Genomic DNA, 26007 nt, shown 5'->3' on the forward strand with positions numbered 1-26007 from the left:
TAAAGTAAGATGGCTGCGGGAAAGCGAAGAGTGTTTGAGAAACCATCAAATGGGATGTTTATCTGTTGCTAACAGGATGCACAGCAACCTCAATGAAGGAGTGGTTAATTCCCTAGCGTCCCTGACTCACTGTGTTCTGTCTTGCCAGTTGTCTTGCTGTTACCTCCTTTCTGGTAGTCGTTTAGTGCTCTGACATTGTGGAATTCATCAGCAGCTAGTCGCTAGCAACATACCAGCGCTAACTTACTAGCAGCCAGCTAGCAGGTCCGAGGAATTCAGCACTTCGCAACAACTGTTGAGACTCCCATAAGGTAGGTAGGTTCGCTGTGACTTCATATTGAAGTACACCAGCACGATAAATAGATACATGAGCTATATACATGGGTGACATTTCTAAGGTAGCTAGTTATATTTGCAGTATCAACTAGCTTGCTTCATCGTCTCGCATTTGAAATACATTGATTGTTGTTTTCGGTCGGACCACAGTGTAAGCCGCCTCAGCTGGCTCAAGTGAGATGTAGTGCAGAAAAGCCCAAGCGCTGCTAAACCAACCAGTTTAAAGGCAATACCATTTGATGGTTGCATTATCGGTCCTCTAAATCCGTCAGATTGAACGGGACGTATGACCCCAAACACTGCAGTGACTGATGCATTATTCTGTGATCTTACCTGTGATCTTACCTGTGATCTGTGCGTTAGATCTGTGGACTGTGTTGGACTTTGGCAGTGTAACCACGAAACTCTAAAAATCTGTCACTTCTGTGCAAGAGAAACTCTAGTAGATCGGTGCTCTTGAATAGTACGTTCACAGATCACATCGTTTAATGTAAATGCCTTTTTTGATTGTCCACTTAAGTGCGTCTGTTGCTCACAAATTTTAAGAAAGTAGACTAGTTGTCTTTATTTCCCGGGTTTAAATAGTAACTTCATAACCTTAACAAAAAGTTAAAGTATGACTATTTTCAGGCACTTCTTGCAGCCTTCCATCCACCAAAAAAATCAAACTGTCGTTTTTCAGATTTCAGCAGTGGATTAATAAAGAAAATGCGTCTGTAGCAATTTCAATATTTGGTAGAGTTATTTTCAAACAAAATGCACCGGATTCAATTGGTTTCAGCTTTGCAGATGTGAATATTTACTGGTGCTTTAGCTTCAATAATCGATCATTGACTGCTGTTAAAAAATGTAAGCAATTTAAGTATGCCACCTTGGGGACTGGAAATATGTGCTTAGCAATTTTCAAAACTTGTTAGATCAGTTTATTATCAGCTGATGCAACATATGACTGCAGGTGACTCTATAAAGGAAAATAATCATTAGCCCCTCCAGTTTGTTTAGGTGTCTGATTAGTTTACATCTGCAGTCTCAGAATAACTTTGGATTATGCACAGGAAAACCACATTGATGCATTATTTAACTAAAATACTCTCAAGCACTTGCAGAGGCTCATGTAGCCAAGTGTGCATCATAGCTGGTCAGCTAATGAGGCAGAATCAAGCAGTGGCTCAACTGTAAGCTACTAACTAGTTAGTACAGTGCTGGAAAGTTGATGTTTGTAGCAGCTGCACTATTCAGCTTCTATGTGTAGATTTTCCTGCATATCTGGTATAGACAGTATATATATAAAAAAAAAATGGACGTAGCTACTGGAGCGTCACTCAGTGGTTTCTGAAGTCCCATTTCAAAGCTTTGAGATGAGCATTTTCATCGTCACAACCTTGGTTGCACAAAAATGATGCGATGCGATGAGGAAGGGCAGGCCTGACTGCGAAACTGCACGATTATTGACTAACAACTTGACAGTCACAAGTCATTAGCCAGTGAGCGTGCAGTTTGATGCCTTGGATGATCCTTAACTTTTAAAACATGGAATGACCAAGATTTACAAAAATAGACTTAATTTTTTATTCACAAATGAGTGACAGAGGTCAAGACAGAAAGCTGTTCTCCCATAGACTGCTACAGGACTGGAAGTGTTTTTGCAGCCACAGCTGTCGCCATCTGGTCTGTCTATGGCTTGTGGGCATCCTTCTTCTTCTTCTTCTTCAGCATGTAAGGATAGACGAGAACACTTATAGGTGCACTTTGCACCTTTCAGTTCCAGAAGAAATAGTCTTGGCACATACACTACCTACAGTACCAGTGGTACTAAAACCACCACCAACAACAACAAAACAAGTAGTGACATCCCTAATTCATCATGTCTTGACTATGACTGCTCACTGCCTCTGTCACAGATGTGATCAGTGATGAACAACAGCCCACGGGGATAAGAGTGGGGGCAGCATTTCCAGAGACCTTGGAGTGCTGCTTTTTTTCACACCTGGAGAATTTCTGCTTAAAGCAGAGGTGGCTCTAAGTTTGTCACATAAACACTTTTAGTGGGTCTAAAGTAGGTTTTGACCTTTAGACTTATGTTATGAGATTATAGCAGTCAAGACTGTGCTTTGGCGTGCTCGGTGACTAAGCTTTGACAAATACTCTTGTCTTTATGAAGGCAGCCTCCCTTAAGCAGAATATGTAGTTGAACTTTGAACCTTTTTATGGGTGTATTTTTATTTTTTTATGATGTTGTGTGTGTTCTGAAATGAAACTAATGCTGAATGTCCATATACTGGATGTTCTACTTCCTGCATATCAGGGTCAGAAAGTGAGGCACACTAGCTGACATTCATTTAAGGTAACTGCATTTGCAAATCATCTTATTTTCACTTGTCATTTTGCTGTACATACGTGTTTTAGTTCTGGGTTGGGCTACTTTTCACTTTCCACTTTTATTTATAGTTATGAATTAATGCATTTGAAGCAGTACCCCCCCCCCCCTGCAAGCAGTATCATTAAGTTTGACTCAGATGTTAAGGAATGATGAATCATTAAAAATTATGGAATATGGTAACCTATCCTTTTCAGTAGTGTTTGTGTGTAAATACCCAAGCTGCTGTATGAGGGGAGGTAAGGGAAAAAAAAAAAGAGAGAAGCATTTGAACTGTATTGATTTAGGGAAGTTGAGGCTAATGCTGGCAGATCTTTTTCGTGTCTGACCCAAGTCCTGTTCATGTGATGTTGGTCCACATCATGTGGCCGCATTAACAGATGTTTGTAATCTGCTTTAACATTTATGTATCTCAGCTGAAGTGAATTTATTAACCTATTCAGCCTAATGGATGTCACATTTAAAGGAAACATTTTGATAAAACACGAGTTATGTCTGTTACGTTCAAGCCCTTGCCAGTTTCACACTACTAGCAAAACCTTTCAGCGCCAGGTAAATCTGTGTGTTTAATAGTGTGGTTCTCCTAATCTGAAAAATGGAGCAAATGGAGCAGAACAGTACACATACAATGCTGCGCAAAAGCCGTGAGCTACCCCTCTTCTTTATATTTTGCTTCCAGGGAGAGAGACCTTGTTGTTGTTGTTGTTGTTTTTAAACTGGACTTGAGCAATAGTTCTCGAGACTTATTGAAGGCTTTTTTTTTGTTTTGTTTTTTTTAAGTTTTTCTTTGGACATTGGCTGCTTTTTTACTCATGTCCAGTCCAGTCTTTGTATCTGACCTGATTCAGGGGAATTTGTTTTAGTTAAACCACTAAACACTGACCTATGAGTCATTCAAGCATAAAGAGGCACCTAACTCAAGGGATTAACCAGTGTTGTATCCACACATAACAGACAACTTGGCAAAGAACCAATTTTAAAGTTGATCTTTAGGGACTTTGTTTCTACCAACCTGTCACAAAAACACATAATTTGTTCCCATTTCTTTAGTTGAATCTATGAAAAAATGCCAAAGATAACAGTTTGACAGGAATAAAATAGTATTTTTGCACCAACAAGTTGATTCCCAAAGAGCTATTGGCTGAAAGCAGTTTGTCTGGTAAACCGAACAAGTGGAGGACAAAAGAAGCAACAGGGCTAACAAAAACAAAACAAAACAAAAAAAAAAAAAAACAATCTACAGCAGATGAACTTTATCTGAAAGTCAGTAGAAATAGAGGAAAAAAAATCAGCAAAGACCTGACACAGGACCTGAGAGATCCATCTGCCCTTCAGTTGATCCATCTACTGTTAGCCGAAGCTTAATCAGAAATTGCCTCAGTGGAACAGTGGCTGTCAAGAAGCCATTCTTAAAGCTGCATCCACACTTGAAGCGCTTTGCAGCAACTTGGCAACCACAGATTATAGAAACTTCAAGTGACTGGGGCGAAATAATCATAGACAACAATGAAGTTGACGGGGACCTAGATAAAATTTTCTCAACTTCTAGGCTAGTGACTGAATTGAATACCCGTAAGAGTGAAGAATACTGTTGATTAACATATGACCTGGTAGTAAATACTTAAGGGGGCAGCTTAGCTACATAATCAGGTGTGACTAAAATCAGTTTCAATAAGAAATTGGTAAAAGAACAAACAAACCAAAGAAAAACAAAAAAAAAAAACCCCAAAACACTCAAATCTGTCTTCCAGCAAAATCCATCATTAACCATCTGCTCAGTCATTTCACACTAATCCTCACAATAAATCGCTAAGTGCACACTTCCTGGCAGATATTTTTGGAGCTATTAAAATGTAATGGCATTGCGGAAAAAAACGGTGAATATCAAGCTTACTAGCAAGAGTGTTTAATATCATTGAGTAACTTTTTTTGTTCTTAACCAATTGAGGAAACAGAATACAGCAAAATCTGATTACTTGCATGCAAAAGCAGAAAAAGAGCAGCTGTATGATAACAACTTATCGATATTCATAAGGGGGCTAACAAATATAGCAGCATATTGCTACCACAGAGAAAACAAAATGAAAGCAACCCACATTATGAAAAACACACAGCCACATGTGTACATCATTGCATCAGATGTTCATCAGTCGTGATCTATGTATACTCTTGAGTGCAATGTTCAGCCAATAATAAATACACTGCCCAAAAAAAAAAATAACACATTTAATCAGAGTTTAGCATCATGTCAATTAAACTTCTGGGATATTGATCTGGTCAGTTAAGTAACTGAGGGGGTTGTTAATCATTTTCAGCTGGTTTGGTGTTAATGAAATTAACAACAAGTGTACTAGAGAGGAAACAATGAGACAACCCTCAAGACAGGAATGGTTTTACAGGTGGAGGGCACTCAAATTTTTCCCCTCCTCATCTTTTCTGACTGTTTTTCACTAGTTTTGCATTTGGCTAGGGTCAGTGTCACTGTGGGTAGCATGAGGTGATACCTGGACCCTAAAGTAGTTGCACAGGTAGTCCAACTTCTCCAGGATGGCACATCAATATGTGCCATTGCCAGAAGCTTTGCTGTGTCTCCCAACACAGTCAAGAATATGGAGGAGATTCCAGGAGACAAGAAGTTAATCTAGGAGAGCTGGACAGGGCTGTAGAAGGTCCTTAACCCATCAGCATGACCGATATTTGCTCTTTTGTGCAAGGAGGAACAGCTTGGACACTGCCAGAGCTACAAAAGGACCTCCAGCAGGCTACTGGTGTGAATGTCTTTGACCAAACAATCAGAAACAGACTTCATGAGGGTGGCCTGATTTCCAATTTCTTCTAGTGGGCCCTGTGCTCACTGCCTGGCACCATGGAGCCCGATTGGCATTTGCCATAGAATAACAGAATTGGCAGGTCCACCACTGTCACTCTGTGCTTTTCACAGATGAGAACAGGTTAACAGATGTGAAAGGGTCTGGAGAAGCCGTGGAGAACGTTATGCTGCCTATAACATCATTCAGCATGACTGGTTTGGTGGCGGGTCAGTGATAGTCAGGGGAGGCATATCCATGGAGGGACGCACAGACCTCTACAGGCTAGGTAACAGCACACTGACTGCCATTAGGTATCAGGATGAAATCCTTGGACCCATTGTCAGATCCTACGCTGGTGTTGTGGGTCCTGGGTTCCTCCTGGTGCATGACAATGCCTGGCCTCATGGGACGAGAATATGCAGGCAGTTCCTGGGGGATGAAGGAATTGGTACCATTGATTGGTCCCCACGCTCATCTGACCTAAATCCAATAGAACAACTCTGGAACATTATGTTTCGGTCCATTGGAAGCTGCCAGTTTGTGCTTCAGACTGTCTAAAAGCTCACTGATGCCCTGGTCCGGATCTGCGAGGAGATCCCCCAGGACACCACCTGTCATCTCATTAGGAGGATGTCCCAGTCTGGTCAGGCATGCATACAAGCATGTGGGGACCATACAAACTACTGAGTACCATTTTGAGTTGGTACGATGAAATTTTGGCATAATGGGCTATCCCGCCGCATCATTTTTTCACTTTGATTTTGGGGTGCCTTTGAATTCAGCCCTCTGTAGGCTGATGAATTTAATTCCCATCAAATGATTTGGCATCCTTTCATTCCTAACACATTACCCAGCACATATCAGTTTAGATATCCAGCATTTTTTCCCCCATTGAGATCTGATGTGTTCTGAAAATAGTAATAGTAAGTAATCATCAATATTGTCACTAATCAGTACCAGATGTACTAGTCATTTGTTAAGACTCCCATTGAAGGCTGTGGCTCAGCATGTAGGCATAACATACACAGTGGCAATCCTTAATCTAGTGATTATTCTGTCACGTTTCAAGAGCCCATAATAAGAAAAATGCAATAAGATGTTTTAGTAATACACACAAGCTTTAAAGTGAGTACAGTAAAAGACTGTGAATGAAGAGGTATTACTATCCTTTCCAGGTTTACATGTTGAGTTTAATGTTGTTTTTTTTGTTCACACAGAGAGACTGCCAGTCCTGACCGGCTATGGAGTGGTGTTGGCTTCAGACTGGATGACCGGATCAACAAGGAGGACAGGGTCACAAAGTTTCTGAAGCAGCAGCAGGCTTTTCTTAAATGGACATTGACTGGGATTGACAGCCTGTGCAGCCGACCTCTTTCTCCTCCTCCTCTGTTTGGATACACTTTCCCTCCCCTTTCTGCCCTTTTTCCTCACACTTCTCTTTTCCTCTGTCCCACTTCATCTTTTCCTTTTGTTCCCTCATAGTTTCCTTTGCCTCGTGCTCTATTTTCTCGTTTCCTCCCCTCGTCTTTGAGGTTTTGTGACCTTTGGTCTGCTTTAAGCTGGTTTCAGTATGAGCTGGCTGAGCAGGTTAAACCCACGGGCTTCGGGGAGTCGGTCCGGTCGGAGTGCCGCCCCTTCCAGCCCCTGCACTGCTGACCCAGAGACCTGTCTTATGGTGTTCGAGAACCACTGGAGGCAGGTGAGTTTAAGACACACCCCTTCTCTTGATTATGTGGGTAGATAAGATTTGTTTTGTTGAACAGTAAAACACTTCTTTATAAGTGCTAACTGTAGATAGTAGGCTGTAAGATAAAAATGAGTTTGGCATCCAATAATTTTGAAACTAAAATGTTTGTTCATTTGTTTTCTTTACGAAGCTCTTGCTTCTTTTTCATTTTGTAGTGGTGTGCTTTTACTTCTCCCTAAAAGCTCAAACTCACTCCCTGTTTAGTGCACCTACAGCTAAGATAACTAAAAGAGAGCCGTTGGTCAACAAGGTCTATTTTAAGAAAGTAAAACTCGCACATAAATTGTGGAAGAATTATTAACCGTTGCCAAGTGATGCCTTTAAGCTTTCCATTGCCCGACCCACGGCTGCATTGCGGGTCTCCTGAGTCAGGTGAGCCTGGGGCTTTCCTTGCCCCTGTCTGCCTCTGGAAAGATCCCAAAGTGGAGGCAAACCAGTAGTTTCCCTTGCGAGATGAGCTTTGCAGTCAGAAAACTCCCTGTGGACTGGGCCTAACTCCTTACCAAATGTCCCCTACCAATCGCACATCTCTTTTTTTCCTTTACATTGTTTTTTTTCTTATGAATTATATTTAAAATTCAAAGAAATGTAAAATAATTATGCATTATGTTTAAGTTAGTCAATAATTGTGTCAAATAATAGAAGTTATTATATTGAGGATCAAGATTAGGATTTTTGCTATAATTCAGCAGCCTGCTGTACTGCAACTGTGTTGTCCTTGTCATAGGACATGATGTGATCGACTTTGTGTGGCGTTTTCTTTGTTTTAGTGAATGATTATCTGTCCGGACACCGTGTGTGAAAGTTCACACGTTCAGATGGCTGTGCCAGTGCTGATGAGGGAAGTCAGTCAGTATATTTTAACATCGTGGCTGGCTGATGTCCTGTCACCTACTGAACATTTATAGGTTACAGAGCCTTGGCATTGCCTGACGGTTTAAATTAATCTGAGGCAACAAAAGAGATCTGAGTAATAGTCTGTTTTTTCCTCAGGAATTGCTGGGTGTGTACACTTTGCAGCTGTGCTCTTTCTACACTTTGGCAATACTTATTAAAGTTCCACAGGTTTGGTCCTGTCAGTGAGTTTGTTTGATTAAAAGGATCAGTTGTAGTAATGCGGAAATGCTTTATAATCCACTGTAGAAGAAGCAGATACTGGCAATAATAAGTGGATATGTCGCAAATGCAGCACAGTGGTGTGGTGGTTAGCACCGCTGCCTCACAGCTGGAATAACATCTAGAAGGCCTGGGTTCGATTCTCGCTGTGTGGAGGTGTTATGTTCTCTTCGTGTCTGCGTGGGTTTCCTCCCACAGTCCAAAAACATGCCGTTACTGGTTAATTGATCACTCTAAATTGCCCATAGATGTGAACGGTTGTCTGTCTCTCCGTGTTGGCCCTGCGACAGGCTGTGACCTGTACAGGGTGTACCCTGCCTCTCGTCAGGGTACACCCTGTCAGCTGGGATAGGCTCCAGCCCCGCCGCGACCCTGAACAAGATAAGCAGAAGAGGATGGATGGATGTCGCAAATGCATTGCAACATGATCCATTATCTTACAGTTTAAGCAGCCCATCTCTTATCTGCACAAGCTGCTTCCAGATCTGCAAATTCATCATTGCTGTAGTCATGCTGACTAATTGAACGTCTCCTAACAATTTTATTCTCATACTCTTTTGACCGCACATTTTTGCAGTTATCTTTCAAATAATTGGGTTGTAATGCTGGTAGCCACTTTTTATATATCATACAATATTGTATTTAGACAATTTAAAAAAGTATCTGTCTTTATGTCTCCATGCCAGCGACAGGCATGGCTGGAGGTATTAAATGTAAGGGTGGCCTGTCTGTTCATTCTCATGGACTCAATATCTTGGGAGAGCCTTGAGGGAATTTCTTTCTCTTGAACTACAAGGTGATCCGAACATAGACGTAAACCTGCAGGATTTGAGGGATCATTGCAATGTGTGGTAACTTTCAGTGCTACAAGGACGATATGCCTTGTGTTATATAAACAAATAGTGATGCGTGCATGTAGCTCTACAGTTCCAGTGTTCATGCTTAGTAGGTCCTGGCATTATGGACCTCAAACACTTAATCACTTAAGCCCGCTGAATAAAGAAATGAAATCAGTTATTTTGAATGTTGAGCATGAATTTTGTATGAATGTGTATAGAAAATGACTTTTCTTAATGATGTTTCAAACTGCTTTTTGTGATGTGTTGATTCCACGTTTATATCTCAGTGATGCTGAAAATCCATTCTATGAGTCAGCACTAAGAACAACCCACTCCTTACTTCTTTTTCTCAGGTCTCTTGGGTGTTGGAGCAGCATGAGACTTCATCCTCCAGTGATGACCTTACAGCCGTGAGAAATAACACCGACCAGATGTTATGTCTGCTGGCAGAGGAGCGACCTGCTGAGAGCTCAGAGAGCGGCGCCAGCGTGCCACCTATGGGCCCCATCCTGGAGCTTGTGGTCACAGAGAATATTCTGGAGAGGCTGGTTCAGTGGCACCTCTGCCGCGGTTTGGACCCAGACAGCCAGGGTGCCTTGCTCAAGCTGTTTGAGATGCTTATCGGTCAGTCCCAGCAGCCGCTGCTGCAGCACACTGCTGTCCTCCACCCCCTGCTGAGGCTTCTGGGAGCTTGTGCTGACCCAGAACTTGGCTGTCCACCCGCTCTGGAGAACAGCCTGGTATTGTTGCTCAACCAGGTACACAAAAACCTATGATCTATTCCAGTGTGTACAGTATATGCACTCACTATTAAACAAAATATGGGTCAAAGACTAGACATCCCACATATGACAGACAGGTTTGTTTATTATTTGTTGTTGGTAGGCAGTTGAAAAGGAATGAATGTTAAGTGACTGAGAGACAAAGACTGGAAAAGCTGTGGCTTTTTATGAAATCTCACAAACTAAATGATATTTTTCATTTGCTGTCACGTCTGCAGCTTTTACCCTTTTCTTTTTTGGACACTCTTAACCCGCTAGTTGTTTTTGATGGGTCTAATCTAAAAATCTAATTAGATTGTAATAATTTTAATGAGAATGCCAGGCAGCTTTTCATTGAAAAAGCAAAGAATAATAATACCACATACTGAGTGGCATTTTTCTCACACAACCAAAAAAAAAAACCAACTACACATACCATATAATTACAGGGCTTCCACTTAAATGGCCAGGTTAATTTGGTGCATAAATAAATAGCAATAAAAATGAACAGTGTTCACAGAAAGGTTTTAAACACTTTGGAAAGAGGTCCTGACTTGCTTCATATAAAAGGAAACCTTTGCACTGATTAGTAATTAGTGATTAATTTCTTTACCAAAGTTGGAATAAGAACTGACGTCCAAAATACTTTTCATTAGTGTTTCATCATTGTGCTTTTTTTTTTTTTTTTAATTTTTTGAATGATATTTTCCTCCACCAGATCTGTGTGTCAATGGCTCGGCAGCCGGTGGTTCTAGAGATGTTGTTCCGGGCTGCGCCGGCCCAGCAGGGCTCAACCAACCTGCTGATCTTTTCGCTGCTTGTGCCGTTCATCCACCGAGATGGAGCCATTGGACAGCAGGCGCGAGATGCACTACTGCTGGTAATGGCGGCCTCAGCCAGTCATGAGGCTGTTGCACGGTACATTGCCGAGAACTCCTACTTTTGTCCGGTGAGTAAGGTGCTCTGGAAAACTCACTTTCAGTTCTCTCTATTTAGTCAGTTTTACCTTGATTGATACTGGTATGGGCAAAACCAGACTCAAATCAAAACCTCTTAGAAAGCAAGTGAGATGACTTTAATAATGACTGAAGGAAAGCCACATAGATGTTGAACGGGGAAGCAGAGTTTAATCCATCTTCTGTTTGGATGCAAATTTAAACCTTCAGAAGATATCAGCTTCAGAATCTCATTGAAAGCACTTCAATGTTTCAGGAGTGAGTAATTACAACTATCCAAGCTCTTTATTTATTTATTTTTTTAAATTCTACTATATGGTCAACAGAAAGGTGCAGCTACATACCTCTTAGCTGATTTTACTAAAATTCATTTTCATGTCCCAATCCTGTGCATTCTTATTTCTAATCAATTTTGGTTCCTGTGTCAGTATGATTATGTGGTGAATATGACCTGTTCTTTGTTGATGTGATGGTCGAGGACAGCTTATAACATGGGATCCTGACTTACTTTCCATCACTGCTTTTAAGAGGGAGGGTTGGGTGTGTGTGTGTGTGTGTGTGTGTTTGTGCATGCTGTCTAATTCTGATGCATTAGTGATGGTGTGTGATAATGGAAGGGGAAGGAGATGACTATGCACTCTGACAGGCCATTCATCCTTATCTACATCCTATCAGCTGTGTATCAACTCAAAGCTTCCTAAAAACCTTTAAAAAAAAAACCCGTAACCTCACCCAACATCACATGTTTGCAGTTTTTATGATAAACTAAAATGTTTAGTGGTAAGAATGGCAGCTAGTCTTGTGAAACTTGTGTGAAATGCAGTTTCGTTACTATTGTAATGGTTATGTTTTTATTCTGATAATGTCTAAACTGCCAAATCAACAGACTGAAAGATTGAAGTCAGAGCTTAACTACATGATGGCACCTCACATTTTTTTCTAGCAGTGGGCCTAAAAGAAACATGAAAACAAAAAAAGTTCTTTTATCAATTTGAAACTGTGATTGTTTTTGTTTTTTTCCTTTTTGGAGATGCAGTCATGACTTGGAGATTATTCCGTGTCTAAGAAAACACTTTATTTGTAGTTTCCTTTTGCTGCCACTAGATGTAATTAAAGAGCCACGTTGTATTTATTGCAGTCTGAGATGCATATTTAAAGCTATTAGTTTCATTTGGATAACGATTCTGTGATGGGAACGTGTCTCTGCATACATTTGAATGTCAGGAAGATTGGTCAGTGTTAGTCATTAAAGATAACTTGCTTCTTTACTCCATCTTTATTCCGCGAAGTCACACACCCGAACAAACAACATTCCCCAGTACACCAGGCAGAACCCCCCCTAAACATAAACACTCCTCGCATAACAGTGCCCCTAGTGGACGGACATGTAATACAAACAAAGCAAAGGAGTAACAATCTCCCACTTTTCTTAAAAGAAAAAGAAACAAAGATGTATATATTAAAACTCATGACAAAACACAACCATTAAGGATTTTTTTTCTTCTTTCTTTTGTTAGACCAGTTCCAACCTGGTAGAATGCGAAACATCTTGCGAATAAATTTATGGAAGAACCCAATGTCCTTCATAAAGAGCCTTAAGGAGTGAGGTTGTGGATGCTCCCCTCTTTGTTAAACAATCTGCGAGTTGGTCTTTTGTTTGAGACCACAACACTTGAACTTTCTCAGTTTGCACCAGCTCTTTGATCAAACTGATTTCCAGGCGTAACCTCTGTAACAAACTTAGTTGACTTAAGAGCATCTACAAGAGAGAAGTTATCGGTCACACAGAATATTGGTGGAGGACAAGCAGTACTACCGTCACTGAGTTCAGAAAAGAGTGTGGAAAGAAAAATGGCATTATCGATCCCCTCAGACATCGCGAGTGTTTCACCTGCCAGTGTGCTTCTGACAACTCTCTTAATTCTCTTTGACTGCCATGAAATGGGAGAGAACCGCCCATTGTCACCCATTAAAACAATGAAGTGCCCACCTTGAGTACCCCCATCTGAAAGATTTCCAAGAGATGCATCAGTGAATGTAACCATTTTTAAGTTACTGTCTTCCCCAAGGTGTTGAAAATTCAATTCAACTGACTTGGCCTTGAGCTTACACACAACTCTGTTTGCTTCTTTAATGGTCTGTACTGTAGCATGCTTGAGACCCGATGCTAAATTACTAGCATCGAACATGACATCAGGCCTGCTCTGTCTTGCCACCCACAGAAGTTGGCCTATCTTTGATCTGAGCTGCTCTGTCTCCTTTTCAGTGAGAGGTGAAGCTGACTCTGCTGTTCGTGAGGGTGAGAGGTGTATGGACTGCAGTTGCTGAATGTATGTTTCTTGGTGTATTTGTACCTTCTGACCTTCAGTAACAAGATCTACCCCCACATACGAAAAACTATTGTGTGCTTCACGACCGACATCAAACTTTGATCTCAGGTGGGGTATGACTGACTCTGCAAACATGTGTGATCCACCCCATATAAAATCATCAACATGACAAGCAAGTACACCAGATACATTTTTGTGCTCATCCAGCCAATAGAAAACTGCAGGGTCCACCTTAGACATGATGCCTCCTGCTTCCATCATGATGCTTTTTACCCTGTTATACCAATACAATGAAGCATCAGCTAGACCATACACACATTTTTTTAGTTTCCAAAGCACACCTGTTCTATTGGCCTCTGGGGGAGGTTTGATGAAAATGTCTCTGGACAGTTGCATACCTTGCAAAAAGGCAGATTTAATGTCCATAGAGTGAAGTTCCCATTGTTTTTGACATATAACTGCCACCAGAAGTCTCAGTGACTCTGAGGCACAGGTTGGAGAGTCCTTTTGTAGGTCAGAAGCTTGTAGCTCCTCAAATCCTCGTGCAACAAGTCTTGCTTTTGGTATTATTCCATTTTCAGTCTCTTTGAGAGTGCACACCCAACGGGTGGAGACGCACTTTTGTCCTTTGTCCTCCATTTCTTCAAACACGTGGTTCTGTTTCCAGCTTTTTATTTCATTTTCCTTTGCTTCATCAAACGACATGTCCTTCCTCACGAAAACATTCTCGTGCGTATCCGTATCCTCAGCATCTGCTTGGACGTGAAGATCCTCCAACTGTGACAGATCAGCTGATTCACTGTTGCCAGCCACTTCTGCAGGCTCAAGCAGCACCAAGTTAAACCAGTTCTTGTATTTCCCAGTTGCTTTACCTGCACGCCCCACAACTCTGGCCTTTTGTGAGACCCCCTCTGCATTTCTGAATGTCACAATTTGACCTGTCTTTATGATGGTGTTCCCATTGTGCTGTCTCTTGGCCTCTGCATTTTCAGGAGCAGGCAAAGGATAATTCTCAGGATTTTCTGCAATAATGTCTTCTCCTACATTCTCTTCAATGATGTCCACTGTATGTTGTCCTTGATTATGCTCTTCATTGCATGTAGAGTGAGGTGCTTCATTCTCGTGAGTAACTTTTCTCAATCTGAGTTGATGCACTCTGACACAGATGCCTCCGTGTCTAACAAAAACAACTGCACCATCTTGACCAATCACCACTCCTGGTCCTTTCCATTCTGGACAATCCACTCTTTTGTAAAAGACTTTGTCTCCAGTTTGGTATCGCTCGTCTACGGGCCGCAGCTGTTTCTTTAGTGCTCTGCGTATCCTTTCTGAACATTCTGCTTCCGTAAAAGCTTTTCTTGCAACATGCAGGGCTGAAATGTGCTTGGCAACCCATTCACTCTTGGTGGTGCCCTCTAGAGCTGGAGCTTTATCTGTTAATACAGAGGGCAGGTTGGGATTCTGGCCGAACACCAGTTGATGCGGGCTGTATCCATGGACACTTTGCATGGAGTTCTTTGCCATCAGGGCCCAGGCCATAGCAGTGCTCCAGTCACATCCAGTACTTGCTTTGACTTTCAGTAGGATCTCCGTCAGAGTTTGATTATGGCGCTCTAACAGTCCATTGCTCCATGGACTGTAAGCAGGTGTTGTCTTAACTTCAATATTAAAGTTCTCGGCCATGTCTCTCACTTCCTCGTTATTAAATTCACCACCATTATCACTGAACAACTTTTGTGGTGGGCCATGCACACTGATCCAATCATGTATAAAACGTTTGACTATTTCAGAAGACCTCTTGGTGGTTAAGACACTACCAGCACTGAAACGGGTGAACTGGTCAATAATGTGTAGGTACCAAACCCCAGGTTCAAGTTCGTGCAGATCTACGGCAACTGTTTCATTGTATGTAGATGCCAATGGTAAGCCGACAGCAGGTTTTGGTTTGATCTTACAATACCTTTGACACACTTCACACTGGTCCACAACCCTTTTCAGCAGGCTACCACATTCTGTGTCTTTGTTGCCAGAATTAGTCAAAAGTCTCTGTATTTTATCAGCAGAGGCGTGTCCAAACTGTTTATAAAGTTTCTCCAGAACTTTCATCTTTTCACTTATGTCCATTTTGTCTGTTGCAGTCAGTATTTCTTCCTCAGTAGTTTCTAATAGCTCATCAAAGTGAATAAGATTTTTACTGTCCACAATGTTCACGCAGTAATGACCTGAACTGGTAAAGTCCAGTTTGACAGGCTGGTTGAACATCACTGCACTGTCCCTATCCATGTCCAAAACAGTCCCTGCCCTTTTTAATGAGGTTTTACTCAGAAGCAGCGGGATGTTAACAGGTACTACTTCAGTTTCTATATTACACTTTGTGTTGCCAATTTTAGCAGGTATTTTTACCTTTTTGATGGAGTAGACGATTTTTCCATCACCAAACTTGAAGGGCCTGTGGCTCTGTGTTTCTGTCTCTTTCATAATCTTCAGACTTTTCTTTTGGAGTATAGTACTGTAGTTGTCCAACCACTCTTGTCCACAAACTGTCCTAGTGCAAGCAGTGTCTATTATTGCCGAGTCAAAACATTCTGTCATGAATATTTCTGCATCTGTTGGTGATTCTTTGGTGTACAGAGTTAGATTGCACTCTTCCACGTCGTTTGTGTCCTCAGCAATTTTAACACTATCAGCTTTGTGCGGGCAGTTTTTAGCCCAGTGAAAAGTACTTTGGCACACTGCACATTTTGACCGTCGTCCGTACTTATCCAGCGGGTTTGTACCGGGCTGCGGAGTTTTCTGATGGGGACTTTGCCGCCAGTACTTGCCCTTTTGCCGCCGTTGCTCCGTTACAAATACAGACTCCTGGCTAATGCCTTCTGCTGCCGCACCTCTTTTCTCTCCAAATATTCTCTTCAATGCGGACTTCATAGAAGCAAATGTTACATCTGAGCATGCCGTTAAAGCCAACTGTCTATCCGTTATATCCAAACACGCGGTATCCAAAAGCTTAAAGGCCAAAACCGCGTCAGGTAGCTCCATGTTGTATTTCTTCATGCGCAAGTAACGCTGCTCAAAATCAATAATATAGTCCGCCATTGACATGTTTACTTCTTTTATGATACGGTCAAAATCCGAGTACGCCTCATAGATCCTGTCCTTTTCCTCTTTTAGAAACAAGCCATCTAGTTTAGCAAACAATGTGATCATTCCCGTGTCTTTATTTAGATCGTCTACCGGAATTTCCATCGCCGTGTCCCGCGCTCTTCCAGACAGCGCCAGGGCGACAGCAAGCGCTTGCTTTTTCTTCTCCAAATCTGTAACTCTCGTCCAAATGTTGACTTCATTCTTCCAGCTTTCGTAAGGCTTCCCTTCTTCAAACGTTGGCGGAACTCTGTAGTTACTAACCATCCTCTGCTACCAATGTTAGTCAATAAAGATAACTTGCTTCTTTACTCCATCTTTATTCCGCGAAGTCACACACCCGAACAAACAACATTCCCCAGTACACCAAAACATAAACACTCCTCGCATAACAGTGCCCCTAGTGGACGGACATGTAATACAAACAAAGCAAAGGAGTAACAGTCAGAATCCAGCTTTGACAAAATCTGGTCCCAGAGCAACATCTGAGCTTTCATACTGCATTATAAGAGCGAGCTGTATCGCACGATGTGTATGTCTGTATACGACGCTTAAATGCTGTGGTCAGTACTCTCTTTCCTCGCGTCTCCACGCTCTGGTGCTAGCTCAGCTATTTTCTACTTGTCTTCCTTCCAGCGGCTTCAGTCTGACCTAGTTACAGCTGAAAAGATCCAGTGGAGGTGACATTAATGACCAATTGCTCCTCTCTGCCTGAGTCTGGCTATTTCCTGCCTGTGCACACTCACGCAGATCATAATCAGCTTTGCTCTGACAGTTTTGGATGCAGTTCAAGATTCTTAGACAACAGTAACAATTGTAGCCTCTCTTACTTTGTAAACACCCCTCTTTTCTCCTCTCCCTTGGTGTCAGTGGAGAGGAGAAAAGCTCTCACTAACACCACCTCCCTTGGTGTCAGCTTTTTGCTTAATGAATTGTTTGCTTTGTCAGCCTAACAGGTTCAGGTTTCTCCATCCTACATGTGCACAGGTCCAGCAAGCAAATAAATAACAATGGATTTTCATAAATGCCATCAGCTGTTGTCAAAACACTAAGATACATGAGGGGCTTTTTGCTAGACTGTAAACCCATTGTGTCTGCTCATGCTGGGAAGACGTACTCATTTAAACCTTTTGGCAAGGTAACAGTAATGTCTGTGTTTTCAGATTCTGAGAATACATTATTGAACAATGTGAAAGCATTTTAAAACTGTTTAACCAGTTAAGCCCCAAACATTTGCAGCACACTGTAGTAATAGCTGTCAGTTAGCGCAGTCTTAATGGAATGGGTTGGATGCATGACATTTACTTTAGGGCTGTAACTCAGTGACATTTTTATGAACATGCTGGTTATGTTCTTGATCGGTTATTTAGTTTAGTTTGTGGTACTTGTTTTACTGCGAACAGTCAGAGCTTTAAAAATAGATTGTTATTTTAGAGGTGCCACCTGCTGACTTGTTGGAGGTGAGTCAGTCAGCATCGTCTGTAACCTCTCTGCCTCTCCTCAGGTGTTGGCGACAGGCCTCAGTGCTCTTTATTCATCTCTGCCAAGGAAGATAGAAGTTCGAGGAGATGACTGGCATGCCCTGCGGCGGGAGGACTGGATGGGCGTGTCATCGCTTGTGCTCTTCATGAACTCGCTCGAGTTCTGCAACGCTGTGGTGCAGGTTGCGCATCCCCTGGTCCGCTCTCAGCTTTTGGATTACCTTCACAACGGCTTCCTCGTGCCTGTCATGGGCCCTGCCCTGCACAAGGTAGCAAAGGGGAAGGGTGGAACTGTTTTTGTTAGAAAGGGTCCTGTTAGGCAAGGCTTCAGTTTCTTTAACAGCTGAGTCAAATGAGTGAAAAAAAAAAATGATGTCGTATTATTTGAAGAAATTGATTTATTGTTGTCGATATATGACAGTTATTACATTGCACATTGTTTGGAGTTTTGATGCATGGTAATTGTGTGTGTTTGCAGTCATCGGTGGATGAGATGATTGCCAGCACAGCCTACCTGGATCTTTTCCTGCGCAGCATAACAGAGACGTCCCTCCTCAAAACTTTTCTGCGCTTCATCCTGCTGCATCGCCATGACAATGACACCATCCTGGACACGCTGCTCACGCGCATCAGCAGCAATTCAAGGGTCTGTATATACGTGTGTGCACCTGTGTGTGTGTGTGTGTGTGTGTGTGTCTGTGTTTGTGTTTGTGAAGGAGCCCCGAGGCCCACATTTGAACTCGACTGTGTGGGTAGTGAGTGGGTTGAGAGCAGAAACTGAGTAGAATACAGAATAAACATGGAAACTGAATCTCTTCATGTCTGCTGCAACAGTCGAGGATTGTGTTGCCCATTATTTATATGTAGTTAAATAAGCCTCAGCAAAATATTTCAGCATAATCTTAAATTCCTTACAAATAAATCCTTTTCCATCTTCTTGGAACAATAGAGGTGCTAAGAAAAAAATAAAATAGGATGTCGTCATGTTTATCATAGTGGCCGTCATTATTATTAAAACTTAAAATGATTTGGTGGGGAACAGTGGAAACAAAATAAAGATTTTATTTTTTTCATGGAAATCTGTTGACACTACTTTTTATTTTGGATTGCTGGACGTTTCACCCTTATTATTTTAAAATGTCAGCACCACTCAGTAGACTTGTTGGTGTTCAGACAATTGTAAATTTAGTGGAAATATTAAAAGTGTTATATAATTTTACGGTGGTGCAGTGGTTAGCACTGTTGCCTCACAGAAGGTTTGTCATATTATCTTAGTAAGGACTCATAAATAACTGCACATAGCAGATGTTTGTTAGAGAAATCTGTTTATATTTGTGTGTCGTATCAACTGATATCTTTTTTTTTTTTTTTTTTTTTTTTTAAATTGCCAAATATAAATACTGAGTTTAAAAATCATATCGATTGGGCTCTAAAACTTATTCTGAGGCTTTTTGGAAAAATTCAAAAAGTATGGCCTATGTTATATTGAAAAAGAAAAGAAATTTCTCATCATATACAAAGTGCATATTTTCTCCTCAGATAACAGTTGTTTTCTAACCAATTTCTTTCTGTGCGTTTTGCAGCTCTGCATGGTATCGTTGAGCCTCTTCAGGACTCTCCTGTCCTTGAATTGTGAAGACATCATGCTGCAGCTTGTACTCAGGCATGTGTGCACATCTGAGCATTTTGCCAAATGTTATACTTTCAAAGGCCTTCACACATCCAGTCATTTAGATTAAGTACAGGTTATTACGCAACGTCACCATCTGTCTGCAGTTATCATGAGAAGATACAGGCCGGGTTATTTTTTGCACATTTTTACCAACATTTTAGGAACTAGCAGTGCCCTTTTTCATTTATAATTTTGGGTTCAGAACTACAAGCTGCCAGTGAACCCCTGCTTCCCTTTTTTTTTTTTTTTTTAAAGACATTAGCTGCAGGCTGTGATCAGGGGGTCACATGGTGTCTGTGTTATAAGGTGGTTTGTCATAGCAAACATTAAGAATGGAAATGTGGAATTAAAAATTATAACACAGTCTGTGAAGCTTCCCATATCTTCCCATACCTGTGGATTAATTTATTTAAAATGACTGAAGTTCCCTCTGTGTGTGTGTTCTTGCTCTCAGGTTTCTTCTGCCATGTACTCATGTAATGCTGAGTCAGCGCCGTGCTATCAGGGAGACCGACTTGTACGGAAAGTCGGCGGACAAGTTCCTGTCGTTAATCCCAGAGTGCTGCCGGCAGAATGGAGCGGCCTCTGCTGAGAGGGATGAGGATAATCCATTCTGGGGCAAAGGTGAGCAACAGACACCTGTGGAAAAGGAACAATTCACACCAACACTAAGTGGACACTATAGCCAACACTCGACATATGATCTTTTACTGAGTGGAATTTCTGTACACAGTAGTTGTGTAACTGCTCCAGTTTCTTTCCTTGTTTAAGGAACATAGTAAATTTGCATAGAAAACTCTTGGTGTCAGGAATAATCGAGTATTTAAACATGAAATTTGTTCTTTTGAATGCCTGTGGATATTCACTGTGATAGCAGAACCTGAAGCTAAAATTATATTCTCATTTAACACTGTGCTGTCTGGACACTGCAAGATAATTTGCTAGAATAAAAAATAAAATTGGTTTTAACAATGGATTTCCTGTTTGTGTCTGTATATGTCATCCTACAGTACTAAACAGTCCCAGCACAGAGTCTCCTGCCCCGCCCAGGCCCAGCACTCCATCCCGCTTGTCTTTTTTCATGCGACAGCAGAGCAGTGGAGGTGGATCAGGAGCTGGAGGTGCTTCTACCCCATCTAGCATGGATCCACCGCAGTCAGGTTCTTCGAGCTCCCACCAACTGCCCCCTGACAGCCCGATGCACCATCAGCAGACCCACACAGATTGTCTGGACTGGGACTCAGGTTATCTGGAGTATCTTAAGGATGCCCGAAGGAGCATTGAGCTTTGCTCCTGGGCCTGTCGTGACTGGTCGGCACCTTATGATGGAGAAAACCCCTCCCCAAACACAGCCCCGCCACCCCCACTTCCCCCTACCTCCAATCCCTCCGTGACTTTGTTCCCTGAGCACTTCTCTTTCCAGCAGGGAGGAAGTCGTAACTCTTCTCCAGGCCAGCAAAGGGCGGCCATTGTGGCTGCAGCGCGGTCTGAATGGAGTAGCTCTGAGCGGGACAGCGGGGAGTGGGATGTTACGATTGGCAAAAACAACTGCATCAGCCTGACGCCTCGCTCCAAGAAACGCAGCCTTCAGAGGGAGGAGCTCCTTCCCAAACCTGTACCTCCTCTCGTACCTTCTTCGTCTGCAGCCACTTCTTTATCAACTTCTCACCCCATGTCATCCCCAGCCCCGCACATTCCCTCGTCCGCCATCACTGTTAGCTACCAGGCCATGTATAATGGAACAATGGTGCAGGGAGACGGTTGCTCAGACAGTCGTGATAGAGGACTGGAGGTAAAGAAAGTGAAGAGGGACTTAGGAGATCAGCAGTATTTGGATGAAAACGCCAACCAAAATGGTTCCCTTGTTACCTGCCCCTCGCAAACCTGCGCTGCTCTCCCGCAGTCCATTTTCAGCAACAGTGACATCAGTGATGCAAAATCTCTTTGTCCTAGCCAGATTTTTACTCAGACCTCCATTAACCAGCCAACATCTGATACCAAACTCCTGACAAGTGACACCTTAAACCCACACGATGCATCCTCAGATCTTCCAGAAGCCAGTCAGCAGTCTGTAGAGAGTCTTATTGAGGAGCTGCTGGAGCAGGCACCAGGAGACCCACAGCTGCCTGGTGACGCTAACGGTCAGGGCATTAGCATTGAAGCCTTCACACAGGAGCTGAGGGAACTGGAGGACCGGGTGAAAGAGCGCTGCAGAGCAGCCTGCCAGCTGGAGGAAGTTTCCAGAGAGAGTCTGTCTGCTGAGCGGCAGGAAGAAGAACAGCAGCTGTCTTCGGCGCTGGAGGGGAAGCTGACAGGTGACATGAAGGCAGATGTGTCTGTGGTCAGCATCTGTAGTCCTGCCAGAACAATTAACCAGCCTGTCTCTCAGCCATACACAGGTGAGACTCAGGAATTTATTTCATTGTTGCATGTGTTTGCAACACTTTCAGTTTATGGATAAGCACTTTTTAAAAGGTTTAAAGTTTTCATCATATTTTCATTCTTATTAATGCCTAAATGTGCAGCAGCATGAGGGAATCATTGTGGGGGTTTTATCAGTATTCCTCTGATTTTGTGTTCCTGAATTAGTAATCCCCTGGAAATTTATGTCTAGATCTGTTTGGCTGTAATGCCTAAAGAGGGTGAAGAAGCTGTTGGGTATTATTTGTCTCACTTTGTGGGTCTGCGTCTGCTTGTTGAACTTGATATGTTCTGTAATGCTGTATCCTGCTGTATGTCACGCCCCCCACTCATAAACTGGAGTAGTCGCATTAGTTGCCAACACTAGTGCTGCTGGGATAACAGCTTGTCTTGCTGTCAGCACACACATTGCTCTCTTTAAATAAGAGGTTGGGTGTGTGTCAGTAATTTTGTCACACTTGTTTTGACGATTGCTGACGACGTAGTGAGTTGTTGAAGTACTGCGTTTGATAGAAATGTTTCTGGTGATTACACTATCAGCAGTGTAAATTCCTGAGACTTAAGAACTCTTTGTGTAGTTAAAGGATGGTGGCAAAATTTGTCACCATATAATCACAAGCTGTTGAAACTCCCTGCTGCCTATTTAGTCTGACGAGCAGTTTTTTGTTTTTTTTTTAACAAAAGCATGAATTCACTCAGCTTAACTATTTCTGCTATAAAAATGACATTTGACAACAACTTTAATAGATGTCTGAGGGGGAACGAGTTGAGTGTTGGATCTTTGTAGTCAGTGATCCATTACTGTTCCTCTGTGCAGGTCCGTTCATAACGGTTCTGTTTGCCAAGCTGGAGAACATGCTCCAAAACTCGTTATACGTCAACATCCTGCTCACTGGCATTGTGGCCCAGCTGGCCTGCTATTCTCAGCCCCTCCTACGCTCCTTTCTGCTCAACACCAACATGGTCTTCCAGCCCAGTGTCAAGTCACTAATCCAGGTACACTACACTATGCAAAACATATTTACAATGGTCTAGTGGTGCCCTCTTTATCCTCCTTTGAAATGTACATTTCTATACTAGAAAGATTGTTTCTTTGTTTGTCCTTCAGAGGATTACAGTTTTTGGGTGTCTTTATGCTTAGTTGTCCACTTCCAGCCCACCTTACTTCTGTGCAAGCGCTGGTTCCAAAAGCATCAGGCCCACAATGATATTTGCATCCAGTTTCTTTCCACATTCCATTTTCTTTTATTTTAAGCTACTTTAAATCAGTGCTACAGTGGACATTTAAAAAATATATAATTATGACTGCTGTTTTGGTGGACTGACCCATTCACAGGAAGTTAAACCGTTTCAGTTTTAGTGACTCGGGGTGTCGTATTTGTTCCATGGAAATACTCTGATCTTTTTTTTTTTTTTTAGTTTTCAAGATCATGAATATTGCAACCTTGAGGGATGACTTCAGACTAAGAGTAGAGAAATTTACTGACATAGCAATTAACAATATCAAGCAAAGTTTGAAGATGATTTAAAGATTTAAAACTTTGTTTCCCAACTCCCCCCAGGTTTTAGGTTCTGTGAAGAACCGCATTGAGGCGTTTGCAGCATCTCATGAAGACTTTCCCGCCCTGCTGAAGAAAGCCCAGCAGTACCTGCTGGCCCGAAGCAAAGTGGACTGGACTGACTCGCCTGCAGCAGTTCCTACGCTGCGTCGCTCTGATTCACTAGGTGAGTATAGAAACGGGCATGGGCTCCGATGACTTTGATTATGAATTTAATGAGAAGTATTAATCACAAATAATTTACAAACAAAATTAAGAAAGATATTTACAGATATTTCAAACACACTATGAAGTTCAAGTATATTGTATGAAGTATATTTGAATTAAAAAAAATATATAGGGAAGAAAAGGAAGCTGAATAAAACTGTTAGAAAGCAGAAGAAATTTATTGGTGCAGTTAGAGTTTACTGTTACTACTTTAGACAAAAATAAACCACACATTAGCAGATTTGTTTTAGTTTGAGTTTTTTTTGTTTTTTGCTCTCCAGTAATTTGTTACCAAATTCCACAAATTCCAAACAAGATAATCATAACTCAAGGCCGGCTTTGTAGCTTCTTTTCAACTTAAGAAACATTGTTTGGCCTGTTGTGATTCCTGTACTTCATTTGCAGTGAAGAGTCGAAAGCCATCTCTCGGAGACCTGATTCTTCGTCACACAAACAGTCCAACGCGGGCTCGACACGCCGCTCAGCTCGCCCTCGCACACGTACGGGATGGCGGCCAATCACTGCACAGTGCCCTGTTCCGGGGTGGCGGCGGCGGCGGCGCATCTGGCCTAGAGAAGCAAGCTGAAGCACTGCGAGTAAAGAATGCCGTCTACTGCGCCGTTATCTTCTGTGAGTTCCTCAAGGAGCTGGCTGCCCTCACTCAGGAGCATGCCGTCTCTTTACCCTTCCCTCACAGCCAGGAGGCGGAGGAATAGAAGGTAAACCGAGTCCTCAAACTTAGCTTATAGCCTCGATTCTGTTTATGCAGGCTGTAAAAAAAAAAATAAAGAAGTAACAGAGGATTCTCCCATCACCACAGGACAGACTTGAGCACTGAGACTTTTCGGTCACTGTAATGGATCGTCTGCAATGAAGCAGACAGAAGAGGAAACTGGGATTTTTGTACCAAAATTATTATAGGATACATATGGGACTGGAATAATGTTCCTCATCAGTACACTTATGATATTGTGCATATCGTGTATTATATTTCCATTCTGTACACAGAAAATCTCAGTAAATACTTGAGATTCGGGATCTTGTATATACACATACCATTTCATGGTATAATATGACACAGTAAAGCCACAGATAAAAGAAGTAGGTGCACATACTGGTGCTAGTCAATAACTATCTTTTTGTTTTGAAAGGGTGCTTTCAGGTTGGCACAGAGGAGAAGGTTGCATCTTCAACAAAAATGAAAACACCAAAAAATTGTTTGGCAGGAAAACATTGAAAGTGTGTGCGAGTCAGTCATCTACAAAGCAGTCCCATCAGTTTGGTCATCTCTGTGCAACTGGCTCATCTTTGCTTTCATCTGAGCTTTTCAGCCTTTGTCAAGGACAAGCCAAGAGAAAAAGCTCACTTTAAAAACAGAAGCGTTCCCAAAAACATCGGAGCGTTTTAGGTTTATTTTAAAAGGCTGCGCTAAATGCTAGTCATCACTGAATGAGATGAAAACTGGAAAACCTGAGTGGGAGAGTGCCACTTTGTGTCCTGTGAATCAGCACGACTACCATAAATGTCCTGAGAAACTTGGGGTTAATTAATACCATTTTTTTTTTTTCATATGTTTTAAACATTTGTCTTTTGAATTTGCACGGTTTTATAGACATATCAGCAATGTGTGGGAGTAGGTGTGTCTGCCATTGTGTATGTGAGCTTATTTTAATGAATCACTCCTTTCCGAAAGGTGATGCCAACTGTTCAGGCCGTTAGCCAGCCATTCACCGGTTGCCATAAAAGAGGCAGAGGAATCGCAAAGGCAGCACTGATGTGTGTGTCACATCCTTTGTGTGTCATTTAGTGTTTTTAAAAGACCCGAAACTAGAGAAATAAGACCCCCCCCCAACTGAATGTTGCCATTATTTCCATTTATTTTGAATTTGATGAAACGGTATCTCATGAGGCATTCACTGACTTTTCTTCAAACAGATTTTAGCATTTGAGCTAAAAATGAAGCTTTTAAGACGCAACCTCCATTCACTCTTCATTTTTGTTTCAGTTATTTTTTCTTGGTGAGACAAGCCAAACTGAACATACAGCTTTTCTGGGAAAATAATATGCTGCTATTTATTTTTTTAAACACTAACACCCATTTTGATAGTGAAATAGCTACTCTCTCTCTCTCTTTATTTCATCGTTGGGTACCGAGTATAAATGTGCATGTTAAGGATGTGGAGGTGTTGATGCAAGTTGTGATGAGCTTTTTATTTATTGTGTTTGAGGTTGAATGAAATTGCAGCCACACAGTGTT

The 26007-nt window shown here is 42.0% G+C and overlaps 1 protein-coding gene across 3 annotated transcripts; it reads left to right on the top strand.

The window, feature by feature from the left end:
• fhip1b (FHF complex subunit HOOK interacting protein 1B) lies at positions 1 to 25118 on the top strand. 3 transcript variants are annotated; one of them, XM_030759023.1, is made up of 13 exons: positions 1 to 311; positions 6741 to 7222; positions 9579 to 9983; positions 10705 to 10935; positions 17915 to 18160; positions 18370 to 18537; positions 19475 to 19554; positions 20018 to 20187; positions 20574 to 21962; positions 22802 to 22980; positions 23547 to 23709; positions 24156 to 24469; positions 24571 to 25118. In XM_030759023.1, exons 2-12 carry the CDS (start codon positions 7094 to 7096, stop codon positions 24464 to 24466), a joined length of 3471 nt encoding a protein of 1156 aa, XP_030614883.1. In that variant the 5' UTR covers positions 1 to 311; positions 6741 to 7093; the 3' UTR covers positions 24467 to 24469; positions 24571 to 25118. The 3 variants fall into 3 exon arrangements, with proteins under 3 accessions (XP_030614883.1, XP_030614882.1, XP_030614881.1); XM_030759022.1 differs by having other exon boundaries at positions 1 to 315; positions 24156 to 25118; XM_030759021.1 differs by having other exon boundaries at positions 24156 to 25118.
• Positions 25119 to 26007: the final 889 nt, after the last annotated feature.

The sequence above is a fragment of the Archocentrus centrarchus genome, chromosome 21 (genome assembly GCF_007364275.1).
Source record: "Archocentrus centrarchus isolate MPI-CPG fArcCen1 chromosome 21, fArcCen1, whole genome shotgun sequence".
Lineage (NCBI taxonomy): Eukaryota > Metazoa > Chordata > Actinopteri > Cichliformes > Cichlidae > Archocentrus > Archocentrus centrarchus.